Raw genomic sequence first — 21325 nt, 5'->3', positions numbered from 1 at the left:
TTTTGCTTCCACTAATGTTTTCTTTCAAATAATATTTTATAAGTATGGTTGGAAGTTTTTGATAACCTTAATTGTAGTTTTCAAAGGGTAACGACTGGTTTTATTTTATGAGGATTTAATATTATATTTTATATATCAAAAAAATTGGGTCGTTACATGTATGTAAAAAATTGGGTCGTTACATGTATGTATTTTGCTACAGAATTAATCATATCATCAATTTTTGCTATTATTATTTTTATGGAGTTTCTACGGATATTTTCACAAGTTGAATTGCTTTGGATTTTGCTATGTAATCTATTTCGTCATATATTTTTTGCAACGGAAGTAGACCGTGGTAAATTTACTATGAAACATTTGTAACACAAGTGTATTGTAGTAAATTTTCTACAAGACATTTGCTACGGAAGTAAATTGTAGTGAATTTACTATAGAATATTTGCGATAGAATTAGGTCATAGTAAATTTACTACGGAGTACTAGCTAAGCCATTACCCATAGTGGATTTGCTACAGAAACTAGCTACTAATTTAGTTTGTAGTTAATTTGCGACAGATTTACTACGGATCGGGGCGTAGTTAATTAACTACGGACTTGCTACAGAAAAAAACTGTAGTTAATTTGCTACGATGTTGCTACGGATGTATTCCATAGCAAGTTTTCTACGAAATAAGTCTGTTGTAAATTCCGTTGCGAAGGTGCTACGGATTCCGTAACGAACCTTTACTAACGAAGAATTTGCCTAAAGAATGGATCCGTAGCAAATTCCGTCGCTAATCGACTTTAACTACGGAATATCATGTTTTAGCTACGGAATTTTTCCGTAGTTATTTCGACTTTTTCTTGTAGTGAGAGAAGCTCTAACACATTCCCTTAATTAAAGTCACAAAATCAATGAAGCATGTAATCTTGTGAAAATCAATTAGCTTTGAGTTCTAAGAGTCACCAAATCCATAAGATAATCAAATGCTTACATTATCATTATGGAGGAAACATTCACATGGTTTAAATGAAATGAAAACAAACATATAAACCATTTGTTGCTTACCAACCTCAAAGTCCATTACTTAACCAAGAAATCGATCAACAAAAATATATGTTCACTCATCCAAGCTCATGATCAAAGATAAACAAACATAACAAGAAGTTTAACTAGAGAACATTTCCATAAACTTCAAACACAAGGTAATAATCGTCTTCAAAACAACCAATCATCCATGGGATTAAACCCTAATCAACCAAGTGAAAATCTAGCCAAGCATGGCCAAAATAAAGGAAATACAAGAAAGTTTAGTGGTACCAAACATTGTTCTAAGCGCAAGATGGAAAGAAAATAACACCAATCTTCAATTCTTCAACTTCTTCTCCAATGTTCTTGAGAGCAAAAGAGTGGTTTTCTCCAAGTGTTGGATGAAAATAATGCCTCCAATCTTCAGCAAATAAGGCTCATTTCCGGATTCAAAAAGTTGCACAAAAGCTACCCACCAACTTTCCACAAATAGAGTCAACAAGTCAAAACCCGGGATCAATTCAGCACAATTCACGCGGACCGCGTATGGGTCCACGCGGACCGCGTGGGTCTCGCTGATTGTGGGACTTGGGCCATTTAAAATACAATCTAGCCCAATTTTCTCATTTACACTTCAGCCCACATGCATAACTCTTGAGAGCGCAATTGTGTCATTCCAAAGCCTCCAATGACTGGTCCAATGCTCCTTCAATCTTCCATAGCTCGAGTCAGTGTCGCCTCATCATCATTCTCGCTCAGAAATTAAGCCCAACTTGCTCCTTTGATTATGTTGACAACATGCCCAATCACACCACTTCAAGTCCATAAGCAAACCGCAAGCTTCCAAAAGTCCCGCACTCCTTCCATACCTCCAATGACAAATAGTCTTCGATAAATCCTGCAAATAAGCTCAAAAGACTGGAAAGCACCCGGTAAGGGAGAAAAATAACAAAAAGAGAAAATATGCATGAAGATTAACTAAAATGAGATGGAATGTGCTAAAATAAACTATAAAAAGAAGTAAATAAAATGAAACTATCAATCGTTGTCTGACCTTGAAACCTGGCGGTTACCCTGTCAGTAATACACTCGATAATGTCGGGTAACTCCTCACGTACGGCTCGCGAAACCTCCACATCGATCCAATCCTGTAGTAAACTCTTCTGAAAACAAGGTACATAACCCACCTCCGATACCTGATGACCAGAGCTAATAACCGGATCCTTCCTCCTGAGGGATCCCAAAGATCCATACACATCGGGCCCCAGAGGAGCCCCTAACTTCCCCGCAGCAATCTCAGCCCGGAAGGCCTCGAGGCGGCTATCCAAAAGCTCAAAAACTCCCTCCTTGGCTGTACCGAAGATCAATGGAGTCTGATCCAGAATACTGCACGCAATCTGAGTTAATACAAACTCTCTCATCTGCTCCTCGAGCTGACTGGCTCCTGAACCTGAGCCCGATCCTTCACCGGCGCCTGAACCGCCAACTGGTCTACCACGTAGTGTCACCATGCTGCAAACATATCATAACGACTATCTGAATACTCAATACTATCGAGGGGTCACACACACACTACAATTTCCCCCGGTTTCATCTCAGCCCTTCTTGAATCGAGTACAGATCCTCTGCTTTCAGTAGTATGGGCCCCTACTACCTTCCACATTTATCCGTACTTTCCTCAAGAACTGCCTCGACTACACCAAGTCCCTTTCGCTACTACTAACACTGCTCCCAGCACTACTCTCATCCTAGGCTTGCCCTAGGGTAACCTCCAACTCACTATCTGCCATCAGCTGCATAAGAAGTCCCTGTTATCTCCCCTTAACTAACTCGCGAATACCATTACATATTACTTAGACTAGATAATTCTTCGAATGAGAGGTCCTACCCTATAATGGTTAGACTCAGACGAGAGCTGCGAAATAGGGCTAGTCCTAACCTTCTGAAATTATTTAGTCCTTGCAATATGTAACTTAGCATACAAGTTTACTAGTTAACTAGAGATAACTAGAACTCCTAATAGCACAAACCAATCAGCATTCGGGCATTGGGAAAGCTAACCACATAATCCAATCAAGCTGTTCTATCCCCTAATCAGGAATCTGTACTAGCATTCAATTCATAAAGCTCATACACATATAACAGACACATAAGGCATCCTCCTAGATCCTTAGTCATAATCTAGCATGCAGTTCTAACACACATATCATAACATAAACTTGTATGGGTAATTTGGGAGAACTTTCTTGAGCTTGGCTGATTGCATGCACCACACCCCTTTTCTTCTTTTTCAAAGTTCTGTTCTCTTTTCAAAACTCTTTTTTTTTTCTAGAAATTCTTTTCTTTTCTCAAAGCTCTTCTTCTAAAAATGATTTTCCTTTTGAAAATTTTCATACCAATTCCTCAGTTGAATCCAGACACACCCGAGAGTGTGCCCGAATCCCTCAAACCAAGGCTCTGATACCAACTTGAAACATCCCAAAAATCATGACCAAAAATTTCTTTTTAAAACATTACTAAACCATAGTATCAAATCATTTCAAACATACTAAAAGGGTTATATAACAAATCAGAGTATCTTTTCAAAACACTTGTCCATTTTATTAGAGTAACATCCCAGGCTAAAACTTCTTGGTGTGTGCAATGCGATTATCCCGAGCTCTTCCCTCCGCTACCGGAAGTACCTGAAACCAAAACTGAAAACCGTAAGCACGAAGCTTAGTGAGTTCCCCAACCTACCACATACCACATACATAACCACATACTGCAAGTACTGGGCCTCGCCCTTTACCTTGGGCCCCACCCGGCTTCGGATTCATCCAACAACAGGCCTCGCCTGCTCCAGGCCCCGCCTGGCTTCGAGCCCTGCTTGGTGTACAAATCTGTTTCTCTTAGGCCCCGCCTGTCTCTGGGCCTCGCCCGCTACCAACAAATACAAGCATATAACATAACACATATCATAAAGCTAAACATACTCTACTGTACTACTGATCTAAGGCCTCGCCTATCTTGGGCCCCGCCCCTGTCCTGCTACTGGTGAGTCATGGAACCCCGTCCACACTCCTGCTGATAGTGAGATACGGGCCCCCGCCCACACTCACCTCCCTCCTAACTCGGGCCTCGCCCCTGCTCTGCTACTAATGAGCTACAGAACCCCGTCCATACTCGGCTAGTGATGAGATACGGGACCTCGCCCGACTCGCCTCCCTACCAGGCACATACAAGTATCACAAAGACAACAAGTATAACTACACATACACTACTACCTCGGGTACCACCCGACATCGGACCGAAATCCGGAACATATAAACTGCATCGGGCTAACCCCGGTAACGGATCTAAATCCGAACATATCCCAATAAGTGCCTAGGGCTAACCCCCGGGTCTTCCTACTACGCATAACCATAAGCATAAACATAATGGGCCGACATTGTGGCCGTAGACCCATGCACACAGTGAGGAGACTCACATCGCACTGCTGAAGATTGGCTGAAAAACCTCTGGCTGCTATCTGACAATTCCCCGAACTGCTGCTCCCCTAGCTCCCCGAGCTACCAATACCAACACAACACTTAGACCAGCACACCCTTCAGAAGTCATACTAAGTCAACTCTGGACAAGGTCAAAGTCAATGGTCCATGGTTAAAGTCAACACTTCAGGTTGACTGGACTCGCCGAGTTGCTCCATCAACTCGTCGAGTTCTAAAGCTCAGAATCCTTCAATTGCGATCCAACTCGTCGAGTCAGCCCCTGACTCGCCGAGTTCCCTGGCTGTTCTGACTCGTGATAAACCGAGTCAACTCGCCGAGTCATTCCTCTGACTCGCCGAGTTCTAACGCGAATCAACTCGGGATATTCCGCTTCGACCCGTCGAGTCCTCCCCTAGACTCGCCGAGTTCCTTGGTCTGTTGGGCTATCTTAATGGATTAAGCCCATATACTTCAGATGTAACTCCAAAACTTTAAAGGTACTCTGGAAATGACCTTATAAGGGTAAAGTTTCCAACTTTACCCACCTCTGGTCCTTCTTAATGGGTTTAGACAAAACCCTAGCTTATTAAGACATAAATTTTAGGTCCAATAGGCCTTATTACTCCAAACCAATACAGGGAAACCAAGATCTGGACCCTAAGCACCCAGCAAACATGCAAAGCTTCAACCTTTCCTTTCATGCATGGGCTCTTGGGCTAAAAAGGACCATCATAACATTCTTAGGGCTTGTATGGGACTTCAATGGCATAAAGGTTGCAATTTTATGCCTTCTTCATCCTCAAGGACATCAGATCTGAAAGGATCTTGGCTTTGAATGTCCAAGTCCCAAAAGCTAACAATCTTGGACCAAAACCCCATAAAAATGACCATAAAGAGATCTATGAAACCATAAGGCAAGAAAGGAACTTGATTACCAGAAAATGATGAAGATGAAACAAACTTCCTGGATCTACAACCTTCTCCTTGAACCTTCAACCTCCTTCTTCTTCTTCTAGACTTCAAGAACACTCTAAATCCTTCAATAATGGCTCACACACTCAAAGAGAACGTTAGGGTTTCGTGGGTTAGGCTCTGGACAGTGGAGGCTACAAATGAGGCTGATGGAATGAGAATGAGATGTTTAAATAGGATACCAAGTCCCGATTTTAGGGTTTCCCACCCCAGACCAGACTCGCCGAGTCGGTCACTTAACCCCTGACACGGCAACTTGCTCCGACTCGTCGAGTTCTTCCTTGGACTCGACGAGTTGACCATTTACCTTAGGGTTTTCCTTCCCTTTCTCTGTCTGCTGGATTTGGGGTGTTACAATTATACTTGTTGAATTCATCAAGGTTGGATAGCAAAGCGAAATACTCTTCTATAACAGACTATTTAGCCAACCGCACATTGAAACCCTTCTCTAATAGGTATAGAAGACATACATGGCCTACATACTCGTCCGATAACTCATTAAGTGAATTTTTAAACATATTCGTAACATGGTCTAATTTGACCGAGACATTCGTCGAGACCATAGGAAAGACACGGGAACGGAAGGCGACGTCGGATGCAGAAGCAGGAAAATAGTCACCAAACCAGAAGCCGGTGATGAGACAAAATTCTTTCTTTCCGGAAGACAGCTTGTAATCTCAATCTCAAAAACCATTTCCTTTACTTAGCTTCGAGGGTCGGTGACAACTTCGTGGGAAAAGACGTAATGTAGAAGCAAATGATCCCCATCTACATTAGTAATGTCTAACCACCTCCCAAAACATGTATTCTAGAACATAGTCTCGCATTCGGGTCTGTTTCTGAATGCCACAAGGATTTCCCCGCCGATTTTGGGTTTACACGAGAGTGTAATTGATGTATCAACAATCATGTCGTTCTGCACAAATAAAAAAGGTGTTAGCACTTTATTCTAAAATGGAAATGACCAATATTCCGGACCTGTTTTTGATGTTCCAGACGCGTTCATTGTGTTCCGGAATGGTTCTTCGCATTCCGGAACCTTCCGGAATGACATTTTAAGATCCAGAAAACGACATTTCGATGTAAATCAACAATAAATACACATCTAAACTACTTTTCAGTTGGTCCTACAACAATGACATCTTTAATTTAAACTCCGAAACGTTTTCGGTTCATTCCGGAGGTGGTCTACAACATTTGGAATAGTAAGTAACAGTAGAAAACGAAGAATATACCCGTAAAATAATGGAGTCGTAGTGCTCGTCTTCCATGTCGGAGATGGGTGTCGATGCGAGTCGGAGATGAGAGTTGTGTGTTGGAATCAAGTCGGAACGTCGAAATCGAGTCGGAACGTCGGAAATGCGCCTTTCCGGAAGGAAGTTGCCGCCTCAAATTATATTCCGGAACATGTACGGTACCTCCGGAATAGGCATTCTGGACTCAATGAAATGGGTCAGGCCAACCAAAAAATAATCCAGAATTAGTTCCGAAACAACCTATTCCGGAATATATGGTTATTTTATATATATATATATATATATATATATATATATATATATATATATATATATATATATATATATATAAAACAAACACCCAAAAAAATGGTTGGATTACTCAATTTCCCTTAAAACCATCATCCTTTACAACTCCTTAGAAGCAATAACACTCTAAGTGAACTCAATAAACACTAATATATGCAATACTTGAAATCATTAGCATGAGTTAATGTTTAGAAGAAATAACACTCAAAGTTAACTCATAATTAACTTTCTAACAGCATAGAAACCTTTAGTTTTACAAATGTTTAATTTATTTTATAATTTACTTCATTTAATCATATTTTTATATTTTTATATTTTTATATTTATTTACTTTATTTTGTTTTTGCAATGTTTTTTTTACTAAAACGACATTCTAGCACAAAATACGGATGTTACAACTAGAGGTCATAACTTTCGTCCTTAAAATACTAAGGGCGTGTTCGGCAAAATTAGCTGGTAGCGGGTAGCTTGTAGCGGGTGGCGGGTAGTTTGTAGCTTGTAGCGTTTTGTTAAACGTTACATGAAGTAGCATTTGGATTTGGAGCGTTCTGTTTAAACTAAACGCTAGAAGCTTGTAGTGCCAAACAATGCTTTCTGGTCAAAACGGAGCGTTTTGTCAAACGCTAGAAACTAGAAGCTCTCAAACGCTCCCAAAAGCTCTGTGCCGAACACGCCCTAAGAGAACTAAAATGTCATAACTTTCTGAAGATTATGCAAATTTGATCCTAATAAAATGCTAAAGCTTGGATTCCACCTTGTACGTTTGATATGCTTATTGGCATCAAAAGAAGGTTTTCTTACCACTAAAAGTAGTTGCCCAAAGGTAGTTCCCATATAACGATATAAAATATATTTGCTGATAATGGGGTTTAAAAAGTATATGAACTTGTATCCTCCTATTGTTGGTCATCTATCTGATCGTCACCTGATATGCTTGTTTTCTTTCCTAGAAATGTTCCCCTTTCTTCGTTCCACTACTTTTTTTTTTCTTTCTAGGGTAGTTAGGGGATACATGTACAAACTCTTTACAATTGTAACATTTGCTTCCTTCATGGGTGCATGACTTGACATAGTGTCCGTTTTCTCTAGATTTAAAGCAATTGATGTTGCCTCTCATTCTTGACTCCTTGTTTGAATTCTCACATTTAAATCTGCAACTTGGGTTGAGATTGGTCTATATTAGGAATAGTTTTGTACATATGTAAATAGTTCAGGGTTCAATATTGTAAATTTATATTATGTTTGTTACATTCGTTATAGATAGTGTAAGAACTGTGATTACGAAGCTAATTCAATACAATAGTTTCTCTCTCTAATTCGAGTAATATGGTATCAGAGAATAACTGCTTTCCGTTCAGTTGATTTTCTGATCATCTTTTCCGATTGTACCTCCGATCATCTTCTCCGATCGTCTTTTCCGATATTTTTTTTTACTTTTGATTTCAATTAGCTGTTTTCACTAATTGTGTTCTTTCGAAATGTCAACATTATCTAATTCTGCCAATTCTGGCTCTGTTGTTTCACCTATGGATGATTGTATGCATCCTTACTATCTTCATCATGCTGATACTCCTGGATTTGTTATAGTATCACAATTATTAACCGGAGAAAACTATAATTCTTGGAGTCAAGCAATGCAAATTGCTCTTTCTATAAAAAATAAAACTGGATTTATTGACGGTTCTTTGCCTAAACCAAATCATTCAGAAGCGATTAATCACAATGCTTGGATGAGGAACAACAAATTGGTAATATCCTGGATCCTAAATTCTGTTTCTAAAGAAATTTCTGCTAGTATTATGTTCATTGATACTACATTTGAGATCTGGAATGATTTGAAAGAGCGATTTCAACAAAGTAATGGTCCACGCATATTTCAAATCAGAAGAGAGCTTTCGAATCTCAATCAAAATCATGATGCTGTTGGTGTTTACTTCACTAAACTCAAAACACTCACTGATGAACTCATCAATTTCAGGCCACATTGTACTTGTAACAAGTGCGATTGTGGTGATGTTGAGAAAATAAACAAATAATTTCATAATGAACACATTATGATGTGACTATTATTGTTTGGCTACTAAATGCACAAAACACCATTTTTAGATGGTACGATTAGCTAGGACTTTTTTTTCGTGGCACCAGAAAAGAAAGAAACATATGGAGATGGTATACATGAGAAGAAGATGATGATTAATTTACTATTTTTAAAATGGACATTAAGAGTAGAAAGAGAAACTGAAATGAAAAAATTACCTTCACGTGATGGATACAAGGTGTCATGAAGCTTTTTAGATTATAACAGTTTCAAGGACCATACGTGAAACTTTTTAAAATAATGAGGATATCAATTTTGAAAACTTAAATGTAGATTGGTGTAAAAAAAGTAGACCAAAAATGTAGTTTACTCTTTATAATTTTAAATCAATTACTTGTAAAGTAATTAATCAATAATTACTTTTTTACGTAATATTAACTGCAAAATATAATTATGCTTGCTTTTCAAATATCTGGAGTCTGGACCATTTCAAGTTTTCAACCAACGCTCTGTTATGTTTGGGCCCAACAATATTTCAATCAATTTTCATTTATTTTTGGCCATTATTTGTTACGTACAACGATTAAGCGCTTACGTACAACATCATAGAGCGTTTCTGCCGTCTACAAGTTCTTAAATCTATAGTATTAAATTAAATGCAACCAATTAATTATTTTTTCAATACGATACACATTGTTGGCGCATATGAACATGAATTATTCTAACTATTTCAATGCATATTTAATAATATCCAATTTAAAAAAATATATTATTGAAGCTTGAGGATATTTTTGTCAATTCATATTAACATGGCTTAGAATGCTTTTTTTTTTAATTTTTTAATTTTTTAATTTTTCTCTCACATTCCAAGATGTTGCATTTATATGAATTCTATTCACTGTTTATTTATTTTTATTAAATTATGTGGAAAATCAAACTTTTATAATTGATAAATTATTAATTAAGGAAAAAACATAATGATTGCATGACTTTGGTACCTTACAACACATATTAGTGGATCCTACTTCAAAAAATAAATATATATTTTCACCTAAATACTACAAAGAAAAATACAAAATAAAACAAATTACACCAAGGCAATATAAAAGAATCCAAAATGAGAAAATTTTCACCAGCCTAATCATAAAGAACATCCTTCTTCAACAAGATAAATACTAATGATTCCCTTATAAAAATAACATTTCAAAAGGATAAAATTAATGATTACAAAAATATTATGTGAGTTGTGCAGTTATTAATGATGCGGGTGCAAAGTAGATAAGATTTTGTTTGGTGCAAGTTATCTCAATTTAAGCTATCAAAAATATTTATCAAACTAGTCTATTGAAGCTTTTTATATATAACAATTTGTGCATTAAAGTATTGTATTGTACAACTACATAAATCATGAAAATTGTTGTGTACGAATCACTTCTCTATAAATTATTTTATAAATTACAATAAATTATTTTATTAAATATTAAATTATAATAAACTAGTTTATAACCTTGTTTATTTATGCCAAAGAGGTTCTAACTTCTTATGAGCTGAAAGAGATTAATTACAAAGATAAAAAATGTAGGAATATATCCTAAAATAGCTATTTAAAAAAAAATCTATCACAAAATAATTTTGTTTTTTCACGAAAAACATGATGAAATATCATTTTTTATGAAATTACCTTTTTTTGAGTTCACGACAACATATTTCATAACTTTATAATTTGTTTCGAGAAGTTATCTTTTTAGTATTTTTTTTTCTACAAATAAATATTTGTCTAAGATAATATTTCTTTTAAATATGAATAAAATTAGGATTAATAAAAATTTAAGATGTTCGATTCTCATGAGATTGATGTACTAGTCTATGGATACCTATTTTTGAAAAAAAAAATTCCCTAACTCCATCCCATGTGTTTTGTATGGGAATATAAAATATTTTTAGTTTATTTTGTTTTGTCAGCTAATTGATAAGATAATTTATTTTCAGGATTTTTTAAAGTTGTTACGACAAATAAGAAAAATAATTTATAAGCTAGTTTTTATTTATTTATTTTAAAATCTACTTAGAGTAGCTTCAATTTTTTTTTTAATTTTTTTCAAATATACCTCTTAATTAATTATATAAAATATCTTTTTTAAATGTTTTTATGTCATTTTCTATTTTTCAACTAATTTATCAGTTAGTTTTACCAAACCTCATTTTATACATGTTAGCTTTTTAACTATCAGTTAATTTTTCTTATAACAGCTAGATTTTTCGCTATCAACTAACTTTTCAGCTAACAACTAATTTTTCAGCTACTACGTCAAACATAATTTACAAAAATTGATGTACCTAATATATTTAAATTTCATAAAAAACTTATGTTAGAAAAGTTTAAAGTTTTGTTTGTTCCATGAAAATGATATAATTTTTGCCAAAAGTATATATTTTTGTAAATTTCATGAATTATAATGTCGGAAAAAGTTATTTCATAAATTAAGCAAACATACATTTTCTGAAATAGGTGTTATAAAAAGTAATTTCATGAATCAAACAACATATATTTTTGTACGAATAAATGATAATATTGCGATTTATGTATAAAATATGATTATTTTATGATATACATTTTCATGTTTCTAGAATCTTTTTCTATTAATTCTGAAAACAGGTTTATTTAAATGGACATACAGACAAAATTTTCACTTTATATATATATATATATATATATATATATATATATATATATATATATATATATATATATATATATATATATATATATATATATTGGGTGCAAACGAGCCGAGCCGAGCCCGAGCCTGGTCGGGCTTGGCTCGGGCTCGTTTAAGTTATACGAGGCTCGAGCTCGAGCTCGGCTCGATTCGAGCTTCTTGTACTGAGCTCGGCTCGAGCATGTAAATAGTTATACAAGCTCGACTCGGGCTCGGGTTCGGCTCGTTTTTTGTCCAACGTGTCTAAATAAGTTTAAGCTCGACTTGAGCTCGTTTACTAAAACCCTAAATACCTAATCCCCAAATATTTTTTAATTTGAATATATAAAAATAATAATAAATTATATTATATAAAGGCTCGTTTAGGCTCGCGAGCCTAATCGAGCTTAGTGACATAGGCTCGAGCTCGAGCTCGTTTAATAAACGATCTTAATATTAAGCTCGAGCTCGTTTAAAATCGGTTTCGAGTCGAGCTTTTAACGATCCGATCTCGAGTAGCTCACGAGCTTTTAACCCTCGCCTTTTATTACATATTATTAATATTTAGTCTTTTGGCAGAAATGGTCCCTCATCATTATTATTATTATTGTTAGACAAAATTACACGATTGGTCCTTGTGGTTTACCAGATTTAACATTCTTTTTTTGGTTTTAAATTAATGTTTTATTTATTAGAAAATACCCACCCAATATCATAAATCCACCCACCATCTGCCATCACCACCACCACCACCACCGCCAAAATTAGATAAATGGTCCATATGGTTTAACCATGGTGACAAATTCAGTCCCTACTACCTGAAAAGACCAAATTACCCTCACATTAACGGACAAAAAGCAACCAATATGCTACTTTACTTTACAAAGCAATATCTTCCGACCCCGGCAACGCCGGAGAATCTTTTCTAGTTATTAAATAAAATAACTAAAAAACATATAGATTTGATATATTATTAGATCATTCACATTTTTATAATATTCAGTTTTGTCATACCCATTTTTTTATAATTACAACTAAACAAATGCAATAACAACATTTAAAAAGTGTTTTCTACCAACACACTAACAAGTATTTTACAAATATATTAAAATATTTATAATTAATAATTACTCAGTAATATATAAATATAATCATAATTATTTGTAATATTAAATAATTATTAAAAACATAACAATAAATTACAAATATAATATAGTATAAATACTAGTTAATAAGTATTGATACCGTTCTAAAAATAAAAATAAATAAATATTGATAAACCCGATTTAATAGTTTATGCACACATATTTGAAAATTGTTACTTGTTATAACAATTACTATTTTAACAATTTCGTCATCTTGATTTTTTGAATAACTTTATTACAAATTAGGTTATAACCCGTGGAAACCACGGTTGGTATGATTAAAATTTTTATATAAACAAAAAAAATTAACAATTAAAAATTTTATCATGGAAAAAAATATCATAAAAGGACTATTAGATAAAACTAAAAGCTGTTTTATTAGTCTTCTAAAGCATTACCCTCCTAAAAGTTAAATCGTATTTTAGAAATTAAGATCCAATTAAAAAAATTTGAAAATTGAAAATTCCTTATAAATACTTCCCATTTTCGAATAGTTATGTTATAGATACTTACCATTTTCAATTGTTTATGTTAACAAAAAAAAAACGGATATTTGAAAGATTTTTACCAATTACCAAAAAAAAACTGAAAATTAAAAATTCTTTAAAGATTATCACGTGTTAATTAGTCTACCTACAAATGAGAAATGTGGCATTTAAAGGTTTTGTTTATTAGAGAAGGTAGATTTAGTTATTATATATGATTTTAAATATTAATTCGTTTAAACTGATTTACAATATATATTATTATTTTTATGTTATTATAGTATACTAGTGTAATTGTCAATTTGTTACACAACTATCTTTATTTGAAATAATGTTGCTACCAATTTTGATTCTTTTTATTTTGGAATTTATTGTTATCAACTTTCTGTTGAAACTTAACTGATAGTATAATTTTTTTTAGTTAACTCAAATATATAGTATAAGATAGATTCAGATTACAATGTTTTATTAAAAAAAAAAGTTCTTTTTAATTGTTGGCTGCCAGCAAAACGACACTACTTTTTCTCCTTTTCCTTTTAACAATATTCCTTCATCCATCCATCCACCTCTCGTGATTTATTACTCTCTCTCTGACCAGACATTCTTTCTCTCTCTAAAACCTCCCTCCCCCTCTAATGGCCGCCTGTCGCCGGAAACCTCCAAAATAACCACCACCCACCACCTACTCATCTCCCTTTCCTCAACTACAAACAAAATCACAGTGCATTTCTTCCATGGCTCGTTTTGCCGTTTTACTCTTTTCACTTTTCCTTCTGAGCCACCGACTCACATCCGAGCCGACTCAGGACAAGCAAGCACTCCTTTCATTCATCTCTCAAGTTCCTCACGCTTCTCGTATCTCATGGAACGCGTCGGAATCCGCTTGCTCATGGATCGGCGTTACCTGTGACCCAACTAACTCCTCCGTCATCTACCTCCGTCTACCTGGCGTCGACCTCGTTGGGAACATACCACCGAAAACAATTGGAAGTTTATCTCAGCTCCGTGTTCTGTCACTCCACTCCAATGGCCTCACAGGCGGCCTCCCTTCTGATTTCTCCAATCTCGCCTTCCTTCGCAGCGTTTACTTGCAGGATAACAGGTTTTCCGGTGGGTTCCCCCCGAGTCTATCCGAGTTGACTCGTTTAACCCGTTTGGATCTCTCCCGTAACAACTTTTCCGGCTCGCTTCCGTTTATCATCAACAATTTAACCGAACTCACTGGGCTTTTCTTAGAGGACAACGCTTTTTCCGGCCAACTTCCGAGTATAAGCCCGGCAAGTTTAGTCGCTCTGAACCTCTCAAATAATAATCTAAATGGTTCGATTCCTACGTCGTTGGCCTCGTTTCCGGTATCTGCATTCTCCGGGAACATTAATCTCTGCGGTGATCCTTTACCCGCTTGCAATAGCTCATTCTTCCCTTCTCCGGCGCCATCTCCGTCTTCGGATGAACCACCGGCATTACACAAAAAATCAAAGAAGAAGCTCTCAACCGGGGCAATTGTCGCTATTGCAGTCGGATCGGCGCTTGTTCTAGCTTTATTGTTGCTAATCCTACTTCTCTTTTTACGAAAAAAGAGAAATCAGCGGAGCAAACAATCTCCAAAACCTCCGTTACCTGCTTCAACAGCTGCTTCCAGAGGTGTTGCCGAAGCCGGGACTTCTTCATCTAAAGACGACATTACCGGCGCGTCGACGGAAGGTGAGAGAAACAAGTTAGTGTTCTTCGATGGCGGGATTTACAGTTTTGATTTGGAAGATCTGTTGAGAGCATCAGCTGAGGTTTTGGGGAAAGGGAGTGTTGGGACGTCGTACAAGGCGGTGTTGGAGGAAGGAACGACGGTGGTTGTGAAGAGACTGAAAGATGTGGTGGTGACAAAGAAGGAATTCGAATCACAAATGGAGGTTTTGGGGAAGATGAAGAACGAAAATGTGGTTCCATTGAGAGCTTTCTATTTCTCAAAGGATGAAAAATTGCTTGTTTCTGATTACATGCCTGCTGGTAGCTTATCTGCTCTTCTCCATGGTAATAATTTCTTCATCTTTCTCACCACATTTCGCGTTATTTATTCCATTTTTGATTGATTTATTGCGTTCAAATTGTGGGTATTCGCGGGTTTGAATCTTTATCATCTTCATTTTTAAAGATTTCAATGGAAGCTCTTGAATCACATGAATGTTGATTTTAGGATATGTTCCAGTGTACAAGTCTTGTTGCATTGTGTACAAGCTTAAACCTCTGAACATTGACTAGGGTCTATAAGTAAAGCCAATGATAGAATTAGGTAGTTTGTATGGTACATTAGTGGGGTGGCAATGGTCACAAGTCACTATCCATTTTTCATTATGCAACAAAGACTTGTACTTTCTGCATCAGTAGTTGTATTTTGCACACCTGTCTAAAAGATTTCATAAAAGTAGGCATTGGGTGCAAAATGCTTTATTTTTGGGACCATTTTTAAGCCCTTGAATGAAATTCTTAACTTGTGTATTTTGCAACTCAAATCATGCTATAAAGACTTGTACCTTATGCATTAATAGGCGTATCTTGCACCTAAAAACAGTTGGGTCTTTAGAGTATTTTTTGAGTACACGTTGCTTAGAATTTTGGGACCTTATATGGTTAATGATGAAATCCCTACTCATATAATATTAAATTCACAATCTCCATGGTGTAAAAGACTTGTACATTATTCATAAATAGTTGTTCATCACGCAACTGGTTTTACCTTATAAGAGTTGAGACATTTGTTTAAAAATTATATGATCTTAGGAATAAATAAACAAATTTCGTATGTGAAAATGGTCATTTTAAAAGATACTAATAATTTTTTTAGTCATACGGTAAATATCTTAAGATGTTTGTTTAATCTTAAATATTCCGTTATTTTAAAGTTTTAAAGCACAAATATACGTAATTGTCGGAAGTATGTTTTTTTCCCTTTTAATAATGACATCCATGTGGTGTGAAATGTGCATCCCGGCGCATGATATCTGTGTGGGCTACCCGTCTTTCTTTTACGCAAGTGAGTAGTAAATATTACACATCAACTCCTTTAATAAACTAATAATTGCTACACGCCCCCCCATGTTTCCCCACCAACATGCTTTTCCACCCTTTGCAATCATGATGAAAGAATGTTTTTCCATTTTTGCCCCTTATTGTCCTTTTGTTTTGTTTTCCTTCAATCTCACGCTCCTTCGCTATTTACACATGTATTTCCCTTTTTGGAAATTTGCATATTCATTCATGAGTACAACCGGTTGATGCATTGACTAGCTGTACCCTACCCAACAACCAACTAATGCATTGATGAGTTGCATAGTTAAACCCTTTGTTCGGATATCACAAATGCATCAACTAATTAATTGATCCATTTCTACATGATCTACATCTCAGATGATTTAGCAGTGTGGGTCAGCTCAGGGGTTGTTGTACAGTATACTGCACAGTGTTAATTGTTATTAACGAAACATGATTATTTTGCAGGAAGTAGAGGATCGGGGCGGACACCGCTAGATTGGGACCACCGGATGAGAATCGCACTAAGTGCCGCCAGAGGGGTGGCATACCTCCACGTCGCCGGAAAAGTCGTGCACGGCAACATCAAAGCATCAAACATCCTCCTCCGGCAAGAAACTAACCGCGACGCGTCTGTTTCCGATTTCGGTCTCAACACGCTGTTCGGGGGGTCAAGCTCCCCGAACACGCGTGTCACGGGGTATCGAGCACCAGAGGTGCTCGAGACCCGAAAAGTCACATTCAAATCGGATGTGTATAGCTTCGGGGTACTCTTATTGGAGCTTTTAACGGGAAAAGCTCCAAACCAAGCGTCATTGGGTGAAGAAGGGATAGATTTGCCACGTTGGGTCCAATCGGTGGTGCGTGAGGAATGGACTGCTGAGGTTTTTGATGTGGAATTAATGAGGTATCAAAATATTGAAGAGGAAATGGTTCAATTGTTGCAAATAGCAATGGCATGTGTATCGACTGTGCCAGATCAGCGACCCGCGATGCAGGAGGTTGTTAGGATGATGGAGGATATGAATCGCGGTGAAACGGATGACGGGTTGAGACAGTCGTCTGATGACCCGTCCAAAGGGTCGGATGTGCATACGCCGCCAACGGAGACCCGAAACTCGCCAAATACTGTCACACCGTGATCCCGGATAATTTGAATGAAAATAGAGTAGAGATTTTTTTTTTTTTAAATATTTTTGTTTTTGGTGTTTTTATGTTTATTTTAAATATTTTGAATTGATTTTTATGGGTCGGGTCAGGTCGGGTTGGGGTTTCATGGGCAATACTGCATCACTGCATCAGTGTTTATGTCATTATGTGTTATTCTTTGGTAAATCTCAAGAAGAAATTGTTGCATATGGTCGTTTTTTAGTTCATATCTTAAGTTTGTTTTTTAATACTTTATATGAATATGACTTGTATTAATTTTTATTCTCCAAATATAACGTCTTTTTCATGGAATATTGAGATTTTTTTAAAGTTTTAATATGATTAATGTCACTCGCCGGGGGCATCTCTAAATTATAAATTATTATAACGGCTTTTAGTTTTGGTTTGTTTTGTTATTTTAACTGGTTAAATGATATATAGTAAATTAGTATTTAAAATTTATTGTTATTTTTTCAAACATGAGTTAAAGGTTATAATTTCTGTATTTCTTTGGAGTAAGTATACTTAATTTGAATATTATATTTGAAAAGTCAAATGATTATAAAAAAAAAACAAATTAGCTATAAACAATAAAATTAAGAGTCGAAAGCAACCCACAACATAATATCATATTAAATATTTCAATTTTAATAGTAGTTATCTCAAAATTAATTGAGTTAGTCTTTTAAAATAAACACAGTAATTTTTATTGTAAGATTTTATATTGATCTTTTTTTTTTGCTTTATACAATGCAACGTTTTTTATCTTTAGTAAAGACTACAGTTCCAATTAATACATTTGGTCTGCAAAAGGTTTTTTCAAGTTCGTGGTTCTATAATATTTTATAATTTAAACAAAAACTTTTTCCTAAAACATTTTATCAAATCGAGCATTACAATTCACACCCCGTCACTCCCTGCGTCTTGGAAAAAGCAACGTGTTTCGGCCAGTGTCCAGGAAAAAAGTACAGTTTAGGTAATTTGATAATTTCAGTATTTAATTTAATTAGTACTTAAAAGAATAACTTTAAAATATTATACATGTTTTTGATTATGTTTTTTATTAATATATGTTTTAGATGATTACGTACAAGCTACAACAATGAAAGACCAGTTTTATAAAAAAAATATAATTTTATCCAATGATTGTACGTAAGTCCACTATATTATCTCAAATTTAGCATTTATGTAGGTTACAAAAGAATATAAAATTATTTTAAAAGGGAATTGACAACCTGTAGTTTGAAACTTTTGGTCAAGATATTCCCCAGAATAGTAATTAGCTGATGCAATTTACGACGCTTGTTAAAAAGTTAAAACTTAAAAGGAAAAACATATTTTACTTTATATTTGGAGTTTAGAATACAATGACTTCTTTGACTATCCTTTATCAATCCTTGATAATTATGTAATTTTAAGATATATCTAGTTTTCATACAAATATAAAGAAACACCATTAGAATTTTCGAATATTAATTTCCTATTATATATAATCTATTTCGGACTTAAAAAATAAAAAAGTCAATATAACTTTATATAAAAAATACAATTAAGATTCCCGCGTACACATTTAAAAATTAAAAACGAGTATATAGCCGGATATTATATTTAATTTAAAATTTAATATTCATTCATAACTGTTATACATAAATTAATAAATAATGATAAACAAACTTTTTGTCAAATAGGTAAGAAGCATGTAAATAAAGTGAACATAACCAACAAAAATGAAATAAAACTTCAACATCAAATGAAAGTAAAATATATTGCTAGAATGGCAAAAATGGTAACCACAAAGGGGATGTGAACATCATGATAATACGGTGAAATATATAAGAAATGGGGGAAATTACACAAATGCCCAACAAAGTTTTAGGGTTGGTCGATTCAGTCCCTAAAGTTTTTGTTAGGATTTATGGGTCCCTAAACTAGGATATGGTCTGCTCTTTTTGTCCATGACAACCTATAATAGTCGGTTAACCATGCGACAATGACCATTTAGACAAAAAAAACTCACATTGTGCCCCTATAAAGCCAAAAAAATAAGTTCGGGGATCAAATGCTAGTTTCACCTTCATCTCTACCCAATACCACCCTTATGCCACCTTCCTCACAACCTCCTCCGTCAACCCGCCACCCTACCTAAACCAACTGCTCATCAACATTTTATTCGGCCATTAAAGCCACCATAACCCACATTAATCACCATTGAATTAATATCACAACAGCCAAATCCAACCACCCTTATTCCTCCCATTTCTCTTGTGAAATCAGCCACCAACGGAGCACCCATAACCCACAAAAACCACCAGTCAGCCACCATAACCAATCACCTGCAAATCGAAGAAAAAAAAACTCTCGTTTTCTCTGTGAACCTCATCAAACCCACACATCCTTCTCAACCTCGCATCTATCAAACCTGCAACTCGGAGGGTAGCTTGTGCGATGTTGAAAAGAGAAGAAGGAAGGAGGGGTCAATTCCTTGAAGACCTGAAATCGAATCAAAGAAAAGAGTGGAAGGGGGTTGTGATCGAGAATCAATTAGAAGGAGAAGAGGGTTGTGATATTCGGTGAGTATGTATGACGATCGAGGGTGAAGACGGAAAGAAGAGCAGCGATCGATTTCTTGGGAGGGTACGGATTGAGTGTGAGTCGACTTTAGAATAAAAGGAGAGCTAATAAAGTTGATTTTTGTTGCTGGATGTTGGTATATACAAAGACACACAATAAATCGAATGGACTGATATCTTTCATTCTTCTCCCAAATCACTTCGATCTTGTGACATAAGCATTTGATCCCCGAACTTATTTTTTTGGCTTTATAGGGGCACCATGTGAGTTTTTTTTGGTCTAAATGGTCATTGTTGTGTTGTATGGTGAACCGACTATTACAGGTTGACAGAGACTAAAAGAGCAGGTTGTATCCTAGTTTAAGGACCCATAAAGCCCGACAAAAACGTTAGAGACTAAATCGACAAACCCTAAAAACTTTTTAGGGCATCCGTGTCATTTCCCCATAAGAAATATGGTCATTATAATAATTAACCAAATACTCAATCATATATTTTTTTTCTATATCTTTTTCACATTTAATTAAATTAAAAATATTTTTTATTTAAATAAACATAAAATAAGAAGGATATATGATGTGTAATAATACGTATACTAACTTAATATGATTTTATGTGACATTAGATTGCAATGATATGACATTAGATTGCAATGATATAACATCTATCATATTTATGGTCATATTTATGGTCAGTAGTGTCTAAAAAACCCAACCTAAGATGAAATAACACACAATTACAAGCTAATTAAAAGAATTTACAACCAAATGCTTCATACTTTTAAAGGTCATTCACATTCCTTGTCAAATCGATATAAGAAAACTGAGTAATCTAAACATTAAATGTTATTTAAAAAGAAAATCATAATTTTTTTTTGAAAAATGACAAATGGGTCTGGAATGACCGATTGCATATCCTTATTTTGAAATGGGTAAATGAGTATAGTGATCCGACCCAGTAATGTGATCTCCCCTATAAATAATATTTCGAACCCATTTCAGACTTCATTTCGAACTCAATCATTTCAGACAACATTTTGGACACCAATCCTACTTCAAGAATGTATTCTTCTAGAAACAAGGAGATGCATTTTTTAAATGTATGTTTCCATTATCTTTATAATTATATGTTTTTGCGTTAGATTATATGTTAAAAGTAAATAATTTTCTTTATTTTGTGTGAGTTGATGTAATTACATAGGTTTTATTTGTTATCCTTCG

The 21325-nt window shown here is 35.3% G+C and overlaps 1 protein-coding gene across 1 annotated transcript; it reads left to right on the top strand.

Annotated features, from left to right (window-relative positions):
• The first annotated feature begins 13958 nt into the window (after positions 1–13958).
• On the top strand, positions 13959–17742 carry LOC145114817 (Leucine-rich repeat protein kinase family protein). The gene is made up of 2 exons (XM_079050900.1): positions 13959–15390; positions 16855–17742. Exons 1-2 carry the CDS (start codon positions 14097–14099, stop codon positions 17526–17528), a joined length of 1968 nt encoding a protein of 655 aa, XP_078907026.1. The 5' UTR covers positions 13959–14096; the 3' UTR covers positions 17529–17742.
• The last annotated feature ends 3583 nt before the right edge of the window (positions 17743–21325 follow it).

Source organism: Lactuca virosa, chromosome 5 (genome assembly GCF_052849685.1).
Source record: "Lactuca virosa cultivar CGN04683 chromosome 5, Lactuca_virosa_CGN04683_v6, whole genome shotgun sequence".
NCBI lineage: Eukaryota > Viridiplantae > Streptophyta > Magnoliopsida > Asterales > Asteraceae > Lactuca > Lactuca virosa.
Note: the sequence above shows the minus strand (reverse complement) of the source record. Positions and strands in the feature narration are given on the sequence as shown.

Bases quoted from the DNA above. Each gene is read 5' to 3' on its own strand.
- LOC145114817 (XM_079050900.1), top strand. From the start codon at position 14,097: ATGGCTCGTTTTGCCGTTTTACTCTTTTCACTTTTCCTTCTGAGCCAC. The intron at 15,391-16,854 runs GTAATAATTTCT...ATTATTTTGCAG, and splicing joins CTTATCTGCTCTTCTCCATG to GAAGTAGAGGATCGGGGCGG.